This window comes from Monomorium pharaonis, chromosome 1 (genome assembly GCF_013373865.1).
Source record: "Monomorium pharaonis isolate MP-MQ-018 chromosome 1, ASM1337386v2, whole genome shotgun sequence".
NCBI lineage: Eukaryota > Metazoa > Arthropoda > Insecta > Hymenoptera > Formicidae > Monomorium > Monomorium pharaonis.
Genome location: NC_050467.1, coordinates 456574 through 476791, shown reverse-complemented (window position 1 = coordinate 476791; position 20218 = coordinate 456574). Strand labels below are relative to the sequence as shown.

The following is a 20218-nucleotide window of genomic DNA, read 5'->3' as shown; positions in this document are numbered from 1 at the left end:
ATTTCGGAGCAACTAACGCCTGCCGTTACACAGCCAATGACGAGGAGAGATTAAACGCATCGATTTCCAGAATGATACTGGACATCCGGAGCATCCGAGGAGTAGGCTAAAAATCAAGATGACGGCAAGTCTGCGGACTTGTTTAAGGGCATCCTGAATTTTACAAGTGATAACATTATTCCAGAAAGATTTGTATGTATCGTATATTTCGCAAAACACGTCCGAATTACTTGTGCAATAATTCGTCATATTATTCCAGTGTCGTCGCGAGCAATTCGATTCGCGTTCTTGCAGTCTCGTCTAATTATTGACGGCTGGTAGTAAACTGTAGGAGGTGAAAAGATACTTACTCGACGCCACGGCAGAACGACATTTCGCGTCCCCGCAATTTTCGGACGTGACGATCGGCACGCACGACAATCTGAATCGCCGCGACGGCATGGGTGCTTTCGCGAAAATCGCGTCGATGATGATTATGACGGTGACGGAATAGTCGGAGTGATATCATCGATAGGTGGCTTTTTGACTTTGAAGGTTACTAATTGGCAAATTGTTTCATCGGTTTAACAGGCGTGAACGATCTGTGTTGTGCACCCTACTTATCAACATCTTGAGAAGAAGCTAAGCATGGCTTCGGCAATACTGCAGGTAACAATGCATATTCTGTATTCAAGAGAAGACTGTCGACAGTATCCCTGAGCGATTTTCAAATTTTCAGAAAGCCATAGATCTCGTGACAAAGGCTACAGAGGAAGATCGTAATAAGAACTATGAGGAAGCTCTCAGGTTGTACGAGCATGGCGTTGAATATTTTTTGCATTCAATCAAATGTAAGTCTAGTAACAAATGTCTAATCTTTAGTATTAAAGCTATGAATCACTCTCACCATCTCCGATTAGCTTTAGAAAGATTGGACAATTAAATATTTTTTAAATAAATACTCAAAATTATAAAAAATTATATAATAGCATTTTATAATCGAGTAATTATTATTGTGATATTGCAAGCTTAATGATGAGAATAATTTGTTAATTTAATGATGATATTAATTGTATTTTATGAGAGTGAAATCATATTTTAAGTTAGCACATAATTGGTTTGATCATGGATTTCAGATGAGACGCATGGAGACAAGGTGAAGGAAAGCATAAGAGCAAAGTGTATGCAGTATTTAGAGAGAGCAGAAAAATTAAAGGAATATTTGAAGAAAAACAAGAAAAAGCCAGTTAAGGCTGGAGCAGATAATTCTAAGACCGAGGATAAAAAGAGCGACAGTGGTGACAGTGATACTGATAGTGATCCTGAAAAAAAGAAATTACAAAGCAAATTGGAAGGTGTCATAATCAACGAAAACACAAACGTTAGGTGGAGCGACGTAATTGGCCTTGATGGAGCCATAGAAGCTTTGAAAGAAGCCGTTATTTTACCTATGCATTTTCCATATCTCTTTACTGGGAGACGCATACCTTGGAAAGGTATCTTGTTATTCGGAGTAAGTAATTTATAAAGATCAAATTATATGTTACATCGATGAATTTAACTGTATACTGTATCTTGGCTTGACGCGTATTTTCAAATTGTAATTTGCTATTCAGCCACCAGGGACTGGTAAATCGTATTTGGCAAAGGCAGTGGCGACGGAAGCAAATCAAGCTACTTTTTTCTCTGCATCATCGTCAGATTTAGTAAGCAAGTGGTTAGGAGAGTCAGAGAAGCTTGTAAAAAATCTGTTCGAATTAGCGCGGCAAAAGGAACGTAGCATTATATTTATTGATGAAATAGATTCGCTTTGTTCATCGCGTTCCGACAATGAGTCAGAATCGGCCAGGAGGATAAAAACAGAATTTTTAGTTCAAATGCAAGGTAATCAAAATTATTATTTATCTACTTCATGGTCTGCATTTGCTAAAGCAAGTTTTAGACGAATCTAGTTGGATTAACTACGTGTCTTTACTATGTGTGTACAACAGGTGTAGGGAACAATAATGAGAATATACTTGTTCTGGGGGCGACCAACATACCATGGGTCTTGGACTCTGCAATTAGACGAAGATTCGAAAAAAGAATTTATATTCCGTTGCCCGAGAAACAGGCGCGCGCTGCTATGTTTAAGCTTCACCTGGGTAACACATCACATACTTTGACAGAGGATGATTTTAAGAAATTGGCAGCTTCTACTGACGGTTATTCGGGAGCCGATATAAGCATCATTGTACGGGACGCTCTAATGCAGCCAATTCGACAAGTACAAACGGCTACACACTTCAAACGTGTTAAAGGACCGTCGCCGAGAGATCCTTCCGTTATCGTTGATGATTTACTCACCCCATGCTCTCCTGGTGATCCAGCTGCCATAGAGATGAATTGGATGGAAGTAGATGGGGAAAAATTGTTCGAGCCATCAGTTACCATGGTAAGGTTTATACTCGCGCATTGTACTCGCGTTCCTCTTATTACTTTTCATATTTATACAAGATTGTGTGTATGTGTGTGTGTAAGAATATTTTTTAAATATCTGTAATATATATTATCTTTTTATAGAAAGATATGTTGAAATCGTTAGCAACGACCCGTCCTACAGTTAATGAAGAAGATTTGACAAAGTTAGAGAAATTTAAGGAAGATTTTGGTCAAGAAGGTTGAGAGACTTTATATTCTCTCATAATTAAACAAATTTATAATTCAACAAATATGTTTAGTTATACATGCTTGCCTTATTCCTCTTACGATAACACGCTTGATAATATCTGTATAAATATGTTATATTTGGAAACGAGCTTTTTTTTCCTTCGTCTCCTTGTTTAGATCTCTTGTTTTTTTTAAAAAACGCAACAGCGGATGCAATCTTGTAAGCTTATTGCTTATTTACTTAGTGAACAAAAATGAAACATAACTTATGAAATAAACTATATATTTTGAGATAAAAAAATTCTTAGACTTCTATCAGTCAGATAAGAGGTAGATTATTTTTTATCGTAAAGTGTAAACTAGGAAAAATATTGGTGATACATTATTTATGAGGTATATGGCAAACTCTGTGTTTAAAATATTACTATGTAATCACTATGATAAGTACCTAACAAATTAATTGTTAATCATAGATTTTATATAGTTACTTCCTAATCACACCTTTAATTATAATTTTAAACACTTGTGTATTCTGTTGCTCGATTATCTCGATTCGAGTGGACTTGACGCGAAATCGTTTTGCGGAGTCGGAATCGAATCGTGGCCTAATTAAAAACAATTCACCTAACCGAAATTGACTCCGGTCTAATGGAGTATTAAGTATGTAACATACATATTACTGATATACTCAGACTACTGTTTTCATGTAAATTGTTTTTATTGTTAACTAAATAAATAACAAGCTGTATACTGATACATACCAGTATTGAAAAATAGTGAGAAGTCGCGAAACAGCTTTAGGGAGGACAATATGTTAGGAATTCCGAATCCATATAAACGACCGTTATGGTGATATCGTCGCGAAATATCCGCACCACTTCGCTTGGCAGAGTCAACAATTGTGACAATTTGGCATGGTCTATCCCATATTCCGTGCCACCTAGAGCATTCCTCAGTAAATGCGTTGCCGCATTAATATCGAGGGGTTTTGTCTTCAAGCCCTCCTTGCGTTGCAGCAACATCTCATTTATGTCTGATAATTTCATATTTTTACGGGGTAATCTCAATGGGTTGAGCGTAACCTTACCGCTCATATGCTCCCCTACCAGGCGTACGGCTTGCAATGGTGAAATCAGGTCCCATAGTCCGTCACTGGCCAATATGAGAAATTTGTCTCTCGGTGTAAGTCTATGGTATTTGATTTCTGGATTGCCCGTTAGGTAGGGCGGCGTATGATAGTTCGGGGGAATCGCCGTTTCTCCGAGGAACGGCACCACGACCTTATTCATAATATCCTTAGTCCACTTATAGCGAAAATCACCTAACGAACGAAACGGCGCCAATTGCCCGAGCAGTCTTTCCATTTTAATCACAGTCGATTTCTCGTTCACCGGATGCTCCGATAAGATTCTCTCCACTTCTGTGCGATTATCGGCATTATGATCTACTGTCATCATTTTAGCCACCCACCCATCTTCTAAACGACAGTTAATTCAGGATTTATTTAATATGTTCATCCTTTTAACTAGTATCAGGTAAAAGTTATGATAACGAAAGAAAAATGTACCTGAGAGTACTCCTAAAACGGCTTTACAATCGCCAACGCCAGCAACATGGAGATGAGGGCCGTCTATATGTGCTACAGTAGCTACCGTGCCTGACATTGCGACAGCGAGAGTTCTCGCGGCATCCTTCTTATTTAGTTGCAGCAAAGCTTCGTTCGACAGATCGCTATCCATTCGGAGAAACGCGTTTTTCAAGGCCTTTTCCATTTGAAATTCCTTTCCGCTGTTTGACTGTATCAAGTCTCGTAGGAAATTTAAGAAGCTAGCTTGATATAGATCTCTGATCTCAGCTACAAATTCTATTTTATCATTGAAAGTCTCGAGTAAATTCAACCTTTTGTCAGTACTGAAAGAATTCAGATATTGTTCCAGCAATTTTGGTGGTAGCAAACATGCAGATATATAATGAAACAGTCTTTTGGATACAACTTGTGCACAGGCACTACCACCATGACCATCGAAAATTCCTAATAACGTGCCTGCAAACAGACAAGATATTAAAAATAAAACTTGTGAATATTAGTACCTGACATTGAATCAGTATTAATCTAATTAGCATTATTGTCAACTGACTGATAAAGTCAACAATTTCAACAAGGAAAAGTTGGTTATAGTTTCACTCTTGTAACAAACCTTTAGTTAGCAAACATTGAGCTTCGGATCTCATGTCTTCCATGGGGTTATTGGATGCCAGTTGATTAGAGTCATAATATTTTATGGGACCCGAGTTGGAGAATTCTTTGGTGTATTCGTTAGCTTGCAAAACATTTGTGACCTATAATCAGAAAATAATTATACATCACGCACTAAGGGGGGAATACATATGAATTTTAAACGTACTTCCTGCGGCGTGAGTCGCGGTAGTGCAGAGTATAACCGGTGGAAGCCCTTGTTGCCGCGAGACTCGCTCGTTCTGGCATGTACATGTCGAAAACCCTTAACGAAGTCATAGCTGATCTTTTGCAAGACCATCCTATCCACCGAATGTTGCCGTAGCTCCTCCTTGTGCTAATATTCTTCTTTCCCTCCGCTTTTCCAGCACATCTTCGTTAAAAGGTTAAAGACACTCGAGGTAAACGCGGCAGCGTTTTCTCAGACTCGAGACGAGGACTCCGTGTACTCCTTGTGTATCGTGATTTACGTAATATGCAGGTGCGATTCTCTCCCCGGAGTTAATTGACATGCATAGAATTCGCGAGAACTGGCGAGTATCGGCTCGGACATGCGCGACGTTACGTTGTAGTTTCACGATGATACGTGCGACGTGCGAAAAAAACAGTAAACACACGCACGAGTATCCCGGAACACCTGGCGCTGCCAGGCGTAACGCGAGAAATGAACGTCATACGGAGTACGGAGTAAAGAGGCCACACACGTGAACCTCAATCCGCATGCGCGTCGATAGTCGCATACATACGCACACAGACGGCGCTGCGGGGAGAACACGCGTGAAAAACCTAACAGGTAACGTATTTCCCTAGCAAATCGCCCCTCTCATTTATCGCGCGCGTGCCTCATCATTGGTACGACTGCGCTCGATCGTCGGTGTTTAGTTTAAATTTCAAAACTCAACGTAACGGCTCTCTGCATACATTCCTCAGTGACGGGCGTGCTGCGTTCGTTCGTTCGTTTATTCGTTGGTTCATGTTGATTTTGACACGATTCTTTACTGCCTTCTCGACGAGAGTGATTTGTCCCTGACTGAGCGAGTCTTCCGCGCACGTCAAGCAACGGTTCCAGGACAGAGACGACGGCACGCCAGAGAAGACTTTCGAGAGAGCGGCGACGGCGATGCGATCACGATGTGAAAACAACAACGTAAGCGATGACTCCTTTGCTCGCTGAAATCTCGTGCTGGTAGAGCTACGGTACTGAGACTCACAGATTAGTCAGATTCGTAGCTCACGTATGATGGTTTTCAATAAGAAGGATGTAATGGCGAAGGCGTTCTCGCCGAGCAAAGGCAGGAAACCGGGGTTCAAGAGACGGCTCTCGGCTGGCGGCGGTTCGGTAGCCAAGCCTGGCACGAGCGGTACAAGTGCGACGATGAAAGGCGAGGACACCACCTCGGAGATATCGATCAAGGTGATCGTGAGGGTCCGTCCGCCGAATGAGCGCGAGCTGCAGGATAACAGCCGAACGGTCATCGAGGTCGTCGACGATAAGATGCTCATCTTCGATCCGAAGGAGCAGGCGACGCCGTTCTTCTTTCACAACGTCGCGCAGAAGGGCCGGGATATGCTGAAGAAGCAGAATAAGCAACTGCAGTTCATTTTCGACCGGGTCTTCGACTTGACGTCCACCAATACTAACGTGTTCGAGGGTAGCACTAAGAGCTTGATCAACAGCCTCCTGGACGGCTACAACTGCTCGGTATTTGCATACGGTGCCACCGGGGCCTGGTAAGACTCACACTATGCTGGGTAATCGGGAAGACCCTGGTATTACGTACCGCACCATGGCAGAGCTCTTCTCCGAGATCGAGAATCAGAGCAAGCATCGCGAGTTCAACCTGGGCGTGTCTTACCTTGAGATATACAACGAGAACGTGCAGGACCTGTTGCACAAGTCCGGTCAGTTACATCTGAGAGAGGATGGTAGGTGCGGGGTCGTGGTCGCTGGACTGGAACCAATCGCCATCCAGAACGCTGAAGAACTGTTGTCGCTACTGGCGGAGGGCAACAAGAATCGCACGCAGCACCCGACGGACGCGAACAAGGAGAGCAGCAGGAGTCACGCGGTTTTCCAAGTCTATATCAAGATAGTTAACAAGCTGGACAATCAGGTGCAGCGAGTCAAGCTGTCCATGATCGACCTGGCGGGATCCGAGAGAGCCTCTGCCACTGGGTGCAAAGGTGTGAGGTTCAAGGAAGGAGCCAACATTAACAAATCCCTACTGGCCCTTGGGAATTGCATTAACAATTTGGCGGATGGTATAAAGCACATTCCATACAGAGACTCCAAACTCACAAGGCTATTGAAAGATTCGCTCGGTGGTAACTGCCATACAGTTATGATAGCTAATGTCGCACCTTGTAGTGTCACTTACGAAGATACTTATAACACTCTAAGATACGCGAATAGAGCGAAGAAGATCAAGTCGTATGCCAAGAAGAACGTGTCCTGTGAGACGCACGTCGCTGGCTACATCAAGATTGTGGAGGAGCAAAAGAAGGAGATAGATATTTTGAAAGCGAAATTGGCGACCTACGAGAACGGTACGCTGCAGCCGGTCGAGAGCAAGCCGAGCGTTGCCATGCTGGAGACGTACAACAGGCTGATAAAGCTGCACGAGAGGAAGAAGGATCTGATTGAGAGGATGCTGACTTTGGAGAGCTCCGACAAGATCTTAGCATGTAGAATACTCTACAAGAAAGACGCGGACGAGAGGCTGCACAATCTAACGGCAGCCAGCGACGCTCTGTCACAGGAGGAGCAGAACGCTAGCGGTAAGTCGCGTATCAACAAGTCCGTGCATTACTTCCAGCGGCAGAGGGAATCCCTCAGGGCACAAATGCAGGAGACTTGGGAGGAACTGTGTTCGGTCGAGACCGAGGTACAGGAGACGAGGGCTAAACAATCTCTAGACGAGAATCTGCATAGTAAACTGTCCCTGGAAATCTCCAAGATCGAGAGATGCTGGATTCCAAGTGTACAACAGCACATGAGGAAACTTAGCAGCCTCCTGCAGTGCGAGAGGCAGTCGATCAACACCATAATGAAAAATATGAGCAACACGTTGCAGAACTACTACAACATGCTGAAAGGCTACGGTACAATGACAGAGAAGATGCAGCTGGAATTCAAGGAGCTGATAAAGTTGCTCGAAGGTTTTCGAAACATCAAGTGGTCGGATTCGGACGAGACGAACAAGATGGACGATTTTAGTATGTTTACTTGTCTGAGTACGGTGGCAATGGACCCGTTGAATAATTCAATGCCGACGATACCGGAGACAGAGGATGACGAGGAATCCAACGTCGGCAGTACGAATATTTTGAACTCTACCTTCAATGCTACTTCGGGTGAAAATTATATCGACAGCAATATTTCCAACTTGGATGACGAGAGTAACAATCAGGAAAATAAATTCATGTTGAAAGACGAATCGACGCAAGGAACTCCACGGGAGGCAAAAATCGCTGCGAAAAACGTAATCAGGAAACGCGTATTGTCGGACAAAAACAGCGAAACTAGCAGTACACCTTCTAAACAGACGAAAAAACTAGCAACAAATAACAAAACCAACGTACAGAGTACTGGTCGAATGCTGGATAAGGAGAACAAGCACAGACCTATACAAATGAGTGCGAAGAGTATTGCCATTCTAAATAAATTAAAGAGCGATACAGCGAATTTGTCATCTCTTTCCCGGCACAACAATTCCGAGGAAAAGACGGACGTGACGCTCAAGGCGATACGTAATAAAGAAAGGCGCGGCCTTATGACGACCCATCCGTATCAAAAGCTGGCCATTGGGAAAAAGTAAGTAACAGAATATCTAGTATCATCTAAGTCGTTTCCTATATTTTTGAAAATCTATAAGAAGTTTTCCCTTTTTTATTATAGACCTACTCCAGCTCCACCGTCTACTAGAGTTCCATGGTAATATTAGACAAAAATTTTGGTACCTGGATGCAAGATCGAAGAGAGACGGTGGTCGTACAAACGTTGCGTTAAATAGTAAGACTTGTAACAAGATTTTTTTTAATAGATGCGAGATTTTAAATATAATAAAATATTATTGACTATATGTGCTTAAAGAGTAAAGTCAAGCATTCTAATAAAGTGACTTCGTTTAATGTTACCTTTATGTACGGATTTTAGCTTAATGCAAGAAAAATATATCTACATGTAATTGTGCAAGCAATATCTCTCTCTATCTTTCTTTCTTTTTCTTTTTTTGTATACGTTTAAAAAGTTAAAATGACAAATTCGTAATTGTCAGTTATATTGTGTATTTCTGTGTGATGTAATATCTCTTTAAAGTATTTATTCAAGATTGACGAAACGATACAGAGATAAAGCGGGATACACTCAATTGTGTGCAATCTTTATTTCATTATTGTTTGCAGAAATTTCATTATATAATTTTGTGCAAAATTAATGTAAATTATCTATCACCAAAGAAATAAAAAGAAAGAGAGGGAGTGCATTTTTATTATTAAAATGTACCAAACTTATGTTTAAAGATTTGCATCACATAAGTAAAAATTGATACAAAAATTAAATTAGAATTTTTATGTATTGACAATAAGTATCTGCTATGTGGAGAATGTCGATTAACTGTATGTATTAAGGAAAGAATAAATTATTTACGGCAATTTCTAAAGATCGCTCGTACGTATGGAAAAACGACATTGCCCTATGCGTGTAAAAAATGAATATCAATTATTTCTTCTTCAAGTCCTCGTTGAGATTCTCCTGAAAGCATCACATTCACCATGCATTATACTCTGCTTGTTACTCAGCTATCATGTGCAACTTTGGAATACTCACGTATTTCTGCAAAGCATGCGACACGTGTTTTGAAATATCCGGAACTTCCAAGTCCACGTCCGATTGTCTGCCGCTAATTATCGTCGGCAAGATAGATCGTGAACGCTCAAAAAGTGTAGCAAATGATTGCAATAGAAATGCTAGAAACGCCAGTGACGCTAACACGCTGATGGGATCAAAGGCGCTAAAATACATATCATTGATCACCGTCGACAAATATTGCAATGAGGGAAGAGCATGATTATTTCAAGAGAATACACTTACTGGTAATAAGCTGGCGATGCGGAATGTGAGCCGAATCCGCCGTAGTAACTGCGTTGAATCAACTGCTGTTTACGCATATTCGGAAAATTCGGATAATGTAGAAACGGTACGCTTTTCGACTCCGTTTTGTACATATCCGATAAATAACACAGAGGCGGATTACTGCAAGACGGCGCCTCGCTTATAGTCCTTTCCAATCTTGTTGTCTGCATCTCGCATCGAATAATGTCGAACACACCAAGGAGTATCGTAATTTTCAACATTTTGTTAGATGATTGCTTCTATTACTTTTTTATATCTTACACGTTACAACACACGGGACAAAATTCTTTGCATTTTGAGAAACTATGGTTAAAATACGTAGAAAGGACCGATCGTAATTTTTTTTATGCAATATCGAATATCAAAGTTTCCACTTCACATCTCGAAGATGTGACGACCCGATGTGCTCGATGTATATATAAATACTGAAAAAAGCGATGATAACGAGCCATTTCCGGTTAATTCTTGTACGCTCCAATTGTGCAAATTTTATTCAAATTGTTCTAAATTCAAATACTGTTACGGACAGCACAATTTCGATCTCGCTATATCGGCATGTCAGTCGTCATGAACAACGAGCGTAAAATTACACGCGGCAAATTGAGCTTTCAAGTAGGACACCGTTTATGGAAATCACGGGAAAATATACTAGCTAGCTAAAACGAATAATTCAGCTTCTCGTGACACAATTCAATTTTATGCAATGCTCAAAATTCAACCTTTATTTTCGCATTTAAGGTTTAACAAATTTTTAACAGCTTCTTTATACTTATTGATCGAGTATTCATCCTCGCCGTTGTTTATAAGATCTGACACGGCAATTTTATATTCTGTTGCGTGCGGAATAGTCTCGTAATCATAATCGGTTGGTGTTTCGGGCCATTTGTATAGCGTTACTAGGTTTATGCGACTCTGGCTAGTGTCCCAATCGAAGTATTCCATGTCTGCCATCGACTTCTCGGCTTCCCATGGTTCTACCCTCTGCAAATAAGACCTCGTGTTACTGTTTACATTTGTAAATTACGTGCAATTTATATTTAAATTTATTAAATTAATAAGAACATGTATTTATTCTATATGTTTTATCTTTTTTGTACATCAAATGTGATAAAGAAATGACAAAAAAAGCACTAACATCTTTATAAATACATTCTGACTACAATCCATAGTTTATCCATTACTTACCCAAGATTCATGGAACACTGCTGTGAGAAGATACCGCACATATTCCAAGTTTTGTTTTCTAGTTGGGCATCTATCGGCCGTAATCGTTATTATATCAGTTTCTGGATTATACTTGTTTCCTAGCAATCGTAACAGCTTGTCTTTGGCATGTGTATCCAAGTGAAGCGAAGACATCCTTACTCGTAGACTCACGATCCTAGTGAGTGGATCTCTTATGGTAGGTGAGGAGTAGCAGTAGTCGGACGTGATGATCTCGACAGGAAGTGTCTTGCACACTTCTCCTCGGTCTCTAGACCGGTAGGCCATTCTGTGCAAAACTGTTTCAACGCCTCGCAGTGCCTTCGTATCGCAGGTGGCGTGAGATGCAAGAAATTTGGTATCTTCATAAGCTCAGCATTGGCGTATTTGTCGAACGGCGCGTCCTTTTCCTGGTATCCTTGACGTAACGGAAGGGGCACCGAAGCCGGGTGGAAAGTTCGCGCACCCGGCCAGACCGACGGCCAGTCCTGGTCGACGGGCATTTCCATCGTCCTGGGCGGTGGAACGTTTATCCGTTGCGCCTTTTGCCGCTTCTCCTGTGCGACTCCTCTTCTAGACTTCGGGTAAAGTTCCAACACGCGAAATTCTGAAAATAAAGACACGTACATACTCATTTCTCGCCTCTAATGCGATGAATTGAAGTACATGATACCGATACTAACGTTCGTTCGGAGTTTCCGAGGCACTTGAATACGCCGCAAGAAGGTTCAGCGCTTTTGGTAAAGCATTTTGCACGAGGCCCGCCTCGCATCTACGTTTCAACAACAACATTTTTATGTGCAGTCAGAATTGTATTACTTTAGAAATACGGTAAAAATGTAATCGCTAGTTTTTCTTGTAACGAAGATACAACTTAACCTAACCTAATATCTTGGACCTTTAACATAACCTGGCATTTTCGACATGACAAATGGAAGAAGAGAGTGGAGTTAGATGAGTGAGGTTAGATTTTGAAAAAGAAAATCTCTAGGAAACATGTTTTCCGATTGGCCAGATCTGAAGGTAGCAAAACCAATCACGCGTGTCTAATCCTGTCGGTATAATACAGTGTAACACCTTCATTACCGACGATTATACCAGCGACATTACTACAAGGTTGGACTATTTGCCGCTGAGTTTTTTGTCGCTGCTATCGTTTTTTCTGCATTCTTTGAATATCTCTCGTGTTCAGGGAATGGTGATCGAACAGTATCTGAGACTTCTGAGATTCGTGTTTAGTTTTCGGGTAGAACTACCAGTATGGGTTGTGTGTCTCGCTTTAACAAGGATTGTGACACGTAAACCTCAGTTCCAGGTTTTTTCTCAAGGAATTAATTTGGCTCAACGCCAAAAACCAAACATTAATTTTTACAAGGAAACAGGTGCAAAGAGGGAGAAAGAGGATTGCTTGCGAAATGGACTTTCTGGCTCGTCGAAACCGCAAATAACAGAGTGACGAGAAGCGATTGATTCGCTTGCAGTTCAATTATTATGTCCGTCACGAGAACTTCGTTGTAAAGGAGACCGCGATCATGTGCGAAAATTTAAAGGGCAACCCGTTCGCCGGATTGTTTTCCACGGATAATGATGCTGTCTCATTCTTGCAGCATCATGCTAAAAGCGTCGAAGCCAACGATGCAAATTATGCGAAACAATCGTCGGACGCGATTGAAGATAATGGACTTTCCGAGAAAGTGGCGGAGCCCGCAAATTCCGACCAGGTTGACGATCAGCTCATGGCACGTGTATTCGGTATAACGTTACGTGAAGATAGCGACGCACAAGGATCTCTGGTGTTTATTGACTCCGACTCTATAGAACATGCTGTTTTCGAGCGCCTGATGCTACCAGATCCCAAACCTGCCAAAGCACGAGATATCGATAACCATGTCGTTGAAACGCAGGTTATAACCTACCTCTACGAATGCTACTGTCGTTTAAAACATTACCAAATAGATGGCTGCGAGGATAATGTGAGAAACGCTTGTCAAATTGTACTGCAAAATGTCAATACGGTCTTACAGGAACCAGCCCTGTTTCAGTCTCAGGAGGTTGTACACCTTATGTGATATAACAGTCTAATGTTATTTTCACTAATGTAATGTTAACTTTGATCTTGCTTTAATTTACTCTATATTTTTTTCTAGTTATAAACTGAGTTCAAAGTTAATCCACATTGGTAGAAATAGATAAGACAACTAATTTAAATTAACTAAATAAGCTATCATTAACTATTATGCATTTTAATCATTTATAGGTTTACAGTCAATTTGTTGCTTTATTTGTGGATGACATTACATCAAAGACAGAATTATTATCATTTGTCAGTGGTATAGTGGAGGAATTAATATCAGCAAACAGTAAAAGCGACATAGATGATTTAATTAAAAAATCTTTTTCTCCTGTTCTTAATATTGTTCGTAAGGAGGCAGCTCAAAGCAATCTTTTTACCTTCCGCCATCAGTGGTTTGCTTTGCTCAACACATTTTCCACCATTGAACCATTAGCGAAATTGATAATTTGTCACAGTACACCAAGAAAGAAAGAAAATGTGCAGGGTTGCGTATATTCAGACACATTATTAGGTGTGCTCTTTAGCATAAGCTGTCTACCAAAAAAAGCTAAAGATTCGTATGATCTTTTTGAAAAGCCTCTGCAGGAAGTACGACAATTTTTCTAATAGTTAAGTGAGTTTTTTAATCGCTGTATGATTTGTTTCATATATTTTTTGAAATATTACAGCCAAGCACAATCATGGAAGCTACCATATGGAGAGCCATGGACAATCTGAGTGAAGCCTTGTACAAAGTTTTCCATTCCTTGCTTAAATGCTCGACGGAAGTTCGTCACTTGACTTTACAGTGGTTGGGTAACTGTCTTTACGCAAACGCAAGTAGAGGAAAACTCTGGAACTCTCAAATGGAGATGGGATTACTGACTGGAGGACATATGTGCGTGTCGGATGGTTTTATGCTGAATGTGGGCAATGTATTGTTACGTCTTTGTCAACCATTTTGTACTAAGTTAAATGATAAAGTACCAAAGATAGATCCTACATATTGTAGCGCAGAGGTTGGTTTTCTAAGAGTTTATGAAATGTGATATAGCTTGTATGCAATTTTGTGTCCCAGATATTAGCTTAAGAATATTTTGGCTCTATAACACCTGCCAAAAATTACCGAAATTGGGAAGGTTTAGCTGTTTTAGATTTATTTTTTCTTTTTAATTTTTTTTACTCTATATACAATTTTAGGCAAAGGACGAAACTGAGAGTTTACAGCGTGGTATACATATGAAAGGATTGAGTTCAGAGACTTGTTTAATACCAACTCCAGAAGACGAAAATCGACCGATGTCAGATACATTTGGATTCATAACAGAATGTTTTTTCCTTACACATCGCGCATTAGATCTTGGCTATAGAGTTATCCTGGACAAATTTTCAAAGTAAGATAATGATTGGTTATTTAATTTTTCAATAACTACTTTTGTTACTTAAATATTATTAAACTTTAAATTTTGTAGAACAAATCAAGATTTGGCTAGGATACAGAGATCTTATAATGCAATTCGAACTGAAACCGGACCTACACAACAGAATTTGGAAGAGTTCCTAACAAAACAAATGGAGAGCGAGATGAAAAAGTATAAAACACATTAGATGATAAAGCACATTAAAAATACGCCTGAATGCATATTTTTAATTCTCTATATTTTTATTATATTTATGTATATATTACCATTATAATATTTCAAATTGCATTTTAAATTATCTGTATTTGTATATATAAGAATTTGTTTTTTTTTTTTTTTCTATAGATATCTTTCTCTTAAAGCGAGTTTATTAGTCCCAGAAATGTTAGAACACTTGACGAAATTTCACGCAATGACAGCGTCCTGGTTAATTCAAGTCAATTTATATGTTGTAACTGAAGAAGAGGGCAAACAAAATTTTACACCAAAACAGTATATACCTGTTACATTCCCATTACCAGAAACTGTTCCAATTACATTAAGGTAGACTAAATACATTTAGTATATTGCAATGGGTATAAATTGAATTAATATGAAAATTGATGAGCACATCTTTACAGATGCATTCCTGAGTTTGTAGTAGAGAATACCATTGGATTCTTATGTTTTTTACGTCGTGTGAGTCCCAACACGTTCGAGGAACAGGGTCCGAGTTTTTTGAATCCGATCTTGACGGAGGTAAGTCAAGGTATAATGAAACTTATTACGAGCATTGAAGTTGTACACGTTTCCCTTAGGTCATAGTTCTAATGGAATCTCAGCATCGTTTGTACAACCCGCATCTGCGCGCGAGTTTAGCTGAAAGTCTGGAGGCACTTTTGCCAATTGTGGACGACAATGTTGCTCCAGCAACACCAAACTTGGGAACATTCCATAGGGAACAGTTGTTCCTTACTCATCCACACAGACAACAGGTGAGAGTAACATTCTGTTCAGAATTCACTATCAAGACACGCGTGCACACAGCTAATTATTTCTGATGTGCTGCTCCTTTGTAAACAGATAATTGTCAACTTACTGCATGTATTTGTAAGTATTGAGATGACTGGGCAAAGTGTACAGTTTGAACAAAAGTTCAACTACCGTCGTCCAATGTATGTTGTTATGGATTATTTATGGAAACATGCTGAGCATCGTAATAACTTTACGTAAGCAGAATTATGAGATTTAATCATTGCTTTTATTCAGTACCTAAAAGTACCAGCAAATAAAACATTTCGTATAATTATAATGTATAATATTAGTGTTTTAGCTCAAGAAGCAGAGAATAACATGGAAGCAGTTCAACCACCCTTGTTTCTACGTTTTATTAATCTATTAATGAACGATGCTGTGTTTCTCTTGGATGAAGCTTTATCAAATATGGCAAATTTGAAACAAATGGTTCAAGCTAGGTAATTTTAGAAACTTATTAGATTATAGGATTATTTTCTATCAAATATCTATGTGTCTATGTGTGTGCATCATATTTTTATATTATATATATATATATATATATATATATATATATATATATATATATAATAATTATTAAATATCGCTTTGTCTTTGAACATAAGAGAAAACGGAGAATGGATTAACTTGTCACAAAATGAACGCGAGCAGCAACTAGCGTACCTTCAACACATTGGTATGATTGCTCGCTTTGATAATATTTTGGGTAGTAAAACTATACAGACGATAAAAATGCTGACTACTGAAATAAAGTCGATCTTTTGCCATCCAACCATGGTGGACCGCATCGCTTCTATGCTCAATTATTTGTTATTGCAATTAGTAGGACCAAATCAAAAAAATTTTAAGGTAATTTTAAGAATCTGTAAATGTTACAATAAAAAGATAATGTTATTATAATTTCGTATATTCGTGAAATTCAGGTAAATGATCAAAAGGAATATGCATTCAATCCTGCAAATTTGGTATTAAGTATATGCGAGATCTACATTAATTTGAGTAAAAGTGAAAGTTTTACACTCGCTGTGTCTCAAGACGGACGCTCGTATAGTCCGGAATTATTTAAACTTGCAGATAATGTACTTGGTAAGTTTTTTCATATTTTTTTTTAAGAACTAGCCGAGAAGTTTTTTTTTAATCGTGTGTACATCATAGTTCGTATCGGTGGTGTTGGAATCTTGGGAGATCTGGATCAATTTGCAAAAAGTGTAGAAAAAGCAGCAAATCAAAAGCGACAGGAAGATGAGATTTTGACAGATGCCCCTGACGAATTCTTAGATCCAATTATGTCAACTGTCATGATGGATCCCGTTATTTTGCCATCATCGAAAATAACTATCGATCGTCAAACTATAGCAAGGTATATCAACACATGAATTATATACAAATATTTACGTTACCTGTGCGCCGAAAATAATCTTTTTTTCACTTATTATTTTACACTCATTACCGATTACAAAAATAAATATTTCGACGCCCAAGTAACAAAAAATATTGCGACATGTGCGGATTGGCTATTGTCCACACGTGTGGATCTTTATATCCCGCACTTACAAACAATTAGCCGATTTATCGGACTATTTGCACAAATATGTATTAATTTACACACATTTTCAATACAAAATTACATATATATTTTAATGAATGTATTTCAGACATTTGCTAAGTGATCAAACTGATCCTTTCAATCGATCTCCACTTACAATGGACATGGTGAAATCGAATGTCGAACTTCAACAAGAGATACAAGAGTGGATTTCACAGAAAAAACAAGAGAAAGCGTTAAGAACTGACACATAATTTAACATCAATTATACCACAATGAATAATGTTGAAAAATGAAATTTATATACGCGTTCTTTAAAACAAATTGTAAATCGCATATCGACACGTATTGACAACTTTACGATTGGTAAAAAAAAATTTGGATTTGGAAAACGCCATTTCGAATACGTGAAACGAAAAATACATATTTCATCGTATTTTATCAGGATTTCCCCTGATGTTCGATTTGCCCACAATGGTAGACACAAAAAGCAATTTTATAAATATGTACTTTATAATAATATAATTATGTACAGGGTTATAACAAATATAGAGTTATGACAGTTTCACTAATATTGATTGATGAAATGTTATACACAGATAGATGGCGCACGATTTTAGGAATCGGTGCATCAAAAAGATAACTGTATATTTCATGCACTGTATAGAATAAAATATGTTATTTATGAACATTGTCTACAATTTTTAAAAGTATTCCGGCAACAATTATTGTAATTTTATTTTGATTTGATTCATTAATCGTAACTATCCTTTTTAAAAATGTAATTCTTTATATGCTTAAAATCAAAACAACATATCTTCATAGAAACATTGTATATCTACAAACATTTTGTGAGATCATCAAAGTTTGTAACAAACCATTCCACACGTGATTTCACATTTTCCCTAATAACATTTCCACCAAATCCTGCAACAATAAATTAATAATGATTGTTATTTTAGTATGAAGTAGAATGTTACGAAACTTTTTAGAAACAATTCTTCAAGTGAATATTGCGCATACCTATAAACGCGTCTGCTGGCGGTGATGCTTCTAAATCTGTTGAGCCGTCACCAACATGTACAACAATCTTGAATCCTTTTTCTTGCTTAAGACGTCGTATAACTTCCCCTTTGCCACCGCTTCTAGAAGTCGGCTGAGTATCGTCGAATCCAGCATATTCTCCTACAACATACATTTATGTGTTGTACGTGAAGATCAGTTTATAAGATTTCAGAAGAGCTTAGTAATTTTACATTTAAGTACCTGTAAAGTAAAATTTTAATCTATTGGCATAAATATTTTCGGGTGGAATGTTAAGTTGCGCAGCAACTGGTGTGATAAGGCAGCGAAAACCACCAGAGACAAGAAACACTTGCTTCCCATGAGCTTGTAAGGTGGACACCAACTCCCTATAAAACATTTTGACAATTTGTAAAAGTATAACATAGACTCTATGTTCATTTGTTTCTTTATCTTGAAAAATAAATATCTCACTTGATACCAGTGGTCAGTCTTGGTTGATGCATATTTAGGAACTCTCTCACTTGTACTAAACTTGGATTTATGATTCCCAGTCTTATAGATAAGGATTGTTGAAATGTCATGTCGCCTTGCATGGCCTGTTTTGTTCTGAAAAATTTGTGTTTCAATATTTTTTCGCATCGGTGAAAAGATGATATGAAAGCTATACGTAAACAAAATCAATTAACAAGATTAAAAATGAAAAACGTACAATTCGGTGATCTGTTTGCCTTTTCCACAGAAATTGGCGAGTTCGTCGATAGCTTCCTCCGTAATAACGGTGGAATCTACGTCGAATGTCACGGCATCCGCGGTTCTCCATATGTCCCTTATTTTATTCGTATTCGTCATCTATAAAATACAAAATCAAATATTAAATAAATAAAATGAGAAATATTAAATAAATAAAAGGGAAAAAAGGAATTATAAAAAATCAAATTTAAAGAATGTAAAAAGAAGTTATTCTTAATTTTTAGTACTTTCACAATAATCGACCTGCAATTTGGGAGAAAAAAGAAAGATTTTAAGATTGCCACTTTCATAGTGGATGCGACATTTCCGCTAGAACGTCTAGAATATGCCTCGTCCTGCATGACTACATGACACATACGGAATCACATACATATACACACATTCTTCACGTGACGTCATATATCATATCATATCACAACAGTCTTATTTTACCGACGACTGACAATTGCGTGTACGTTAATTGCCATGTTTTTCTCGACGGACGACGGCCCCAATTGAGTAGCAATGAACGATTATCGTCTCTTCGTCTCTTGCGTCATCCAACGAGAAACGTGATATCACGCGCGATTACGCGGGTACGCGAACGAGCGCGTGCACACAGGCGACAAAACATGTTTTACCACGCGAGTACGGATTTCCGTTTCACATCCGGTGAAATGCAACAAGGCGTACGAGAGACCCGATAAAGTAGAGTAACAAATATTAGATGAATGGAAAGGCGGAAACCTTCATCTGTAAATTCTTCACGCAAACGTAAAAAGACAAATTGGAAATGACTTTGAAAGGTCCCGACACTCCCGACTCGGTCACCCTTTCGTTTTAAGTTTATCCGGTCGATCCGAAGGCGATTTACTTAATCGATAAAAAAAAACATTTGAACATTTTACTCGACCGCGTGGTCGGCTGAGAATGCGAGTGCGAATTACCTTGTCGACACCAGGAGATTGGCAGGCGCAACGGCGGACGGCAACGGCGAGCCGGCCAGAGCTAACTGCCGCGTGTTGTACTGGCATCGTGGTATAAGGAAGTGGTAGCTCCGCGGGGGACCTATTGCCCGGTCGTGAGCCACAGTGGTTTCGTAATTGCCATCTCGTAATCAACGCGTAATTGTCGGCCCCGACTGGGGGTCGGGCACGCTCGAGAGCTCATTGAAAGTTGTTTTCGTGATCGGGCTGATCCACAACACACCGGACCCCCTCTGTTTTTT

General features: G+C 39.1%; 7 protein-coding genes across 18 annotated transcripts; 3 read left to right on the top strand and 4 right to left on the bottom strand.

The window, feature by feature from the left end:
- Positions 1-45: 45 nt before the first annotated feature.
- On the top strand, positions 46-3379 carry LOC105832709 (vacuolar protein sorting-associated protein 4A). 4 transcript variants are annotated; one of them, XM_012673895.3, is made up of 8 exons: positions 46-192; positions 260-481; positions 571-648; positions 719-830; positions 1116-1492; positions 1596-1863; positions 1971-2413; positions 2542-3379. In XM_012673895.3, the coding sequence occupies exons 3-8, from the start codon at positions 628-630 to the stop codon at positions 2641-2643; spliced, it is 1323 nt and encodes a 440-aa protein (XP_012529349.1). In that variant the 5' UTR covers positions 46-192; positions 260-481; positions 571-627; the 3' UTR covers positions 2644-3379. The 4 variants fall into 4 exon arrangements, with proteins under 4 accessions (XP_012529349.1, XP_012529346.1, XP_012529350.1 ...); XM_012673892.3 differs by having other exon boundaries at positions 260-648; XM_012673896.3 differs by lacking the exon at positions 260-481 and having other exon boundaries at positions 55-192.
- LOC105832708 (pyruvate dehydrogenase [acetyl-transferring]-phosphatase 1, mitochondrial) lies at positions 3328-5518 on the bottom strand. The gene is made up of 4 exons (XM_012673891.3): positions 5034-5518; positions 4827-4968; positions 4196-4672; positions 3328-4105 (listed from the first exon to the last, which is right to left on the bottom strand). Exons 1-4 carry the CDS (start codon positions 5163-5165, stop codon positions 3426-3428), a joined length of 1431 nt encoding a protein of 476 aa, XP_012529345.1. The 5' UTR covers positions 5166-5518; the 3' UTR covers positions 3328-3425.
- Positions 5519-5677: 159 nt separating this feature from the next.
- Positions 5678-9517, top strand: LOC105832707 (kinesin-like protein KIF18A). Its single transcript, XM_012673890.3, is given in 3 exon segments — positions 5678-6593; positions 6595-8678; positions 8763-9517. Coding segments are annotated over 3 exon segments (2616 nt in total). The 5' UTR covers positions 5678-6101; the 3' UTR covers positions 8803-9517.
- Positions 9110-10556, bottom strand: LOC105832712. Of its 2 annotated transcripts, XM_012673899.3 has the most exons (3): positions 9957-10219; positions 9693-9876; positions 9110-9617 (listed from the first exon to the last, which is right to left on the bottom strand). In XM_012673899.3, the coding sequence occupies exons 1-3, from the start codon at positions 10217-10219 to the stop codon at positions 9585-9587; spliced, it is 480 nt and encodes a 159-aa protein (XP_012529353.1). In that variant the 3' UTR covers positions 9110-9584. The 2 variants fall into 2 exon arrangements, with proteins under 2 accessions (XP_012529353.1, XP_028047824.1); XM_028192023.2 differs by having other exon boundaries at positions 9110-9876; positions 9957-10556.
- Positions 10557-10691: 135 nt separating this feature from the next.
- Positions 10692-12143, bottom strand: LOC105832710 (28S ribosomal protein S35, mitochondrial). Its single transcript, XM_028192022.2, is given in 4 exon segments — positions 10692-10979; positions 11184-11446; positions 11449-11808; positions 11885-12143. Coding segments are annotated over 4 exon segments (999 nt in total). The 5' UTR covers positions 11994-12143; the 3' UTR covers positions 10692-10712.
- Positions 12144-12733: 590 nt separating this feature from the next.
- Positions 12734-17924, top strand: LOC105832713 (ubiquitin conjugation factor E4 A). The gene is made up of 14 exons (XM_012673900.3): positions 12734-13252; positions 13459-13863; positions 13944-14273; positions 14455-14648; positions 14727-14846; positions 15021-15218; positions 15296-15413; positions 15473-15649; positions 15738-15883; positions 15980-16129; positions 16295-16538; positions 16613-16775; positions 16845-17049; positions 17345-17924. Exons 1-14 carry the CDS (start codon positions 12734-12736, stop codon positions 17487-17489), a joined length of 3114 nt encoding a protein of 1037 aa, XP_012529354.2. The 3' UTR covers positions 17490-17924.
- On the bottom strand, positions 17741-20115 carry LOC105830483 (phosphoserine phosphatase). 8 transcript variants are annotated; one of them, XM_012669820.3, is made up of 6 exons: positions 19938-20115; positions 18971-19110; positions 18733-18867; positions 18502-18647; positions 18259-18420; positions 17741-18162 (listed from the first exon to the last, which is right to left on the bottom strand). In XM_012669820.3, the coding sequence occupies exons 1-6, from the start codon at positions 20022-20024 to the stop codon at positions 18074-18076; spliced, it is 759 nt and encodes a 252-aa protein (XP_012525274.1). In that variant the 5' UTR covers positions 20025-20115; the 3' UTR covers positions 17741-18073. The 8 variants fall into 8 exon arrangements, with proteins under 8 accessions (XP_012525274.1, XP_012525275.3, XP_012525276.1 ...); XM_012669821.3 differs by lacking the exon at positions 19938-20115 and adding an exon at positions 19239-19902; XM_012669822.3 differs by lacking the exon at positions 19938-20115 and adding an exon at positions 19370-19897.
- Positions 20116-20218: the final 103 nt, after the last annotated feature.